This window comes from Mandrillus leucophaeus, unplaced genomic scaffold (assembly GCF_000951045.1).
Source record: "Mandrillus leucophaeus isolate KB7577 unplaced genomic scaffold, Mleu.le_1.0 Scaffold238, whole genome shotgun sequence".
In the NCBI taxonomy this organism is placed as follows: domain Eukaryota; kingdom Metazoa; phylum Chordata; class Mammalia; order Primates; family Cercopithecidae; genus Mandrillus; species Mandrillus leucophaeus.
In genome coordinates, this window is record NW_012102454.1 from 528,095 (window position 1) to 529,722 (window position 1,628).

General features: G+C 59.0%; 1 protein-coding gene across 6 annotated transcripts in view; it reads right to left on the minus strand.

Annotated features, from left to right (window-relative positions):
• Positions 1 to 1,628, minus strand: part of FXYD1 (FXYD domain containing ion transport regulator 1) — a 23,258-nt gene that overhangs the window by 309 nt on the left and 21,321 nt on the right. For 5 of the 6 annotated variants that reach the window (XM_011982274.1, XM_011982276.1, XM_011982277.1 and 2 more), the window contains exons 5-8: positions 1,561 to 1,597; positions 612 to 661; positions 375 to 426; positions 88 to 226 (exon numbers count right to left, since the gene is read on the minus strand). In XM_011982274.1, the coding sequence (XP_011837664.1) occupies positions 404 to 426; positions 612 to 661; positions 1,561 to 1,597 (110 nt within the window). In that variant the 3' untranslated portion in view covers positions 88 to 226; positions 375 to 403. Of the gene's footprint in view, positions 1 to 87; positions 227 to 374; positions 427 to 611; positions 662 to 1,560; positions 1,598 to 1,628 lie in introns of those variants that run through there. The other variant, XR_001006327.1, reaches the window with a different exon arrangement.

Here is a 1,628-nt window from a genome sequence, read left to right on the forward strand (position 1 = left end):
TCCCCGCCCCTTCCTCTAGGGTGGGGCGCCCCCTGCTGGGGCCCAGGGGCGCTGGGCTTTCGCGCTGAGGGACCGAGACCGACAAAGTGCTGTCGAGAGGAACGCACGTTTTATTGGAAGTCTGGGCGGCAGAGGGAGTCTGCCGGGGCAGGGCTGGGGAAGGGGCGGCGGAGGGGGCGGTGGGCGCGCAGGTGGAGCGTGGGAGACGTCAGGTGCCAGGGGAGTCCTGTGGGGTGAAAAGGGTGAGTGAAAGGCGAGGGGGGAAGTCCAGCACCACCCCTCGCCGCCCTCCAACCCTGGCACTTGGCCCCCTCCCTCTCCCGCCTTTCCTTCCTCCCTCCTTCCCTCCCACCGCCGTGTCAGAGCTGCAGCACCTGGCCGGATTCCATCGCGCCAGGTGTTTCTACCGCCTGCGGGTGGACAGACCTGGGGGGAACACGGAGATCGGGGGTCATCAGGAGGGGCATCCCCAGCTCCTGGGCAGGCGGGGCAACTCCCCGCCCTCCGCTTTCAGATCCAGCCCCTCCCTCTACGCAGCCGGGGAGGGCCAGGAAAAGGGGTCCTTGGAACCAGCCCTCTCCCCAAAATACCCGCAGTCTCCCCAGACTCACGGCGGATGGAGCTGCGGAAAGTTCCCTCCTCTTCATCGGGTTCCCCAGTCCTGGGAAGACAGAGGCAGAGGGACTTCGGGATGGAAAGGGGGAGAGGCTGCCCTTCTAGGAACCCCCAGTACAAGCCTCCTTTCCCAGACTGGTGTAACGAGGCGCAGATATGGACGAAGAACAGGCTCGGGGTCCGCCAGAAATAAGAAGCACCCAGGAGCAGCTTAAGTGCTTTGCAGGGGGCTGCCAAGCCGGTTAACAGTGAGTACCTCCGCGGATTTGGGGGCAGGGATGTGAAGTTGGTAAGGGAGGGGTAGTCAAGGGGACTTGGCAGACTGTCATGAGATGGCCTGGATTGGAAACCCAGAACCCCCCATCTTCCACTTGAATGATCTTGAACAAAGTGACTTTACCTCCCTGTGTCTCAGTTTCTTTATCTGTAAAATGGGCTTAATAACAGCACCTCCCTCCCAGAGGAAGTGAAACCGTATCTGACACGTGGTATACACCCAATAAATATTAGCTACTGCTTATGATAATATCTATAATTGTTCTAACATATTCACACATTGTCCATGCTTTAACATTTTATTTGAAGAGGAATCAAAGAGCTAGGAACAGGACTCTAAGCTAAACTGGGCCGCGTGTGAGATGATCTCATTTCACCGCCGTTCTTTCTTTCCTGCACTTTGTGTTATCACGCTTTGTGATTTTTCTATCTGTGGGGCTGTTGGAACCCACGGCCACCGCCTCCACTAGGCTGGGAGCTCGGCCAGGAAGGGCGGTAGGTTTTTTTCTCGCTTGGTCCCAGGGCCTGGCTTGGGCCGTGGTACATAGTAGGTGCTTAATACATAGTCGCTGATGGGAAGCGGGCTGCGGGTCAGGCGGACTCCCCGCCTCACCTGCGGCGCACTTCAGAGCAGGAGCGGGCGAAGGAGGGCGGGGAGGGGCGTTTTACCTCTGCTGCTGGTTGAACTTGCACCGGCATCTTCTGCCTGTGGGCGTGGAGAAGTAGGAGAGGCTGAG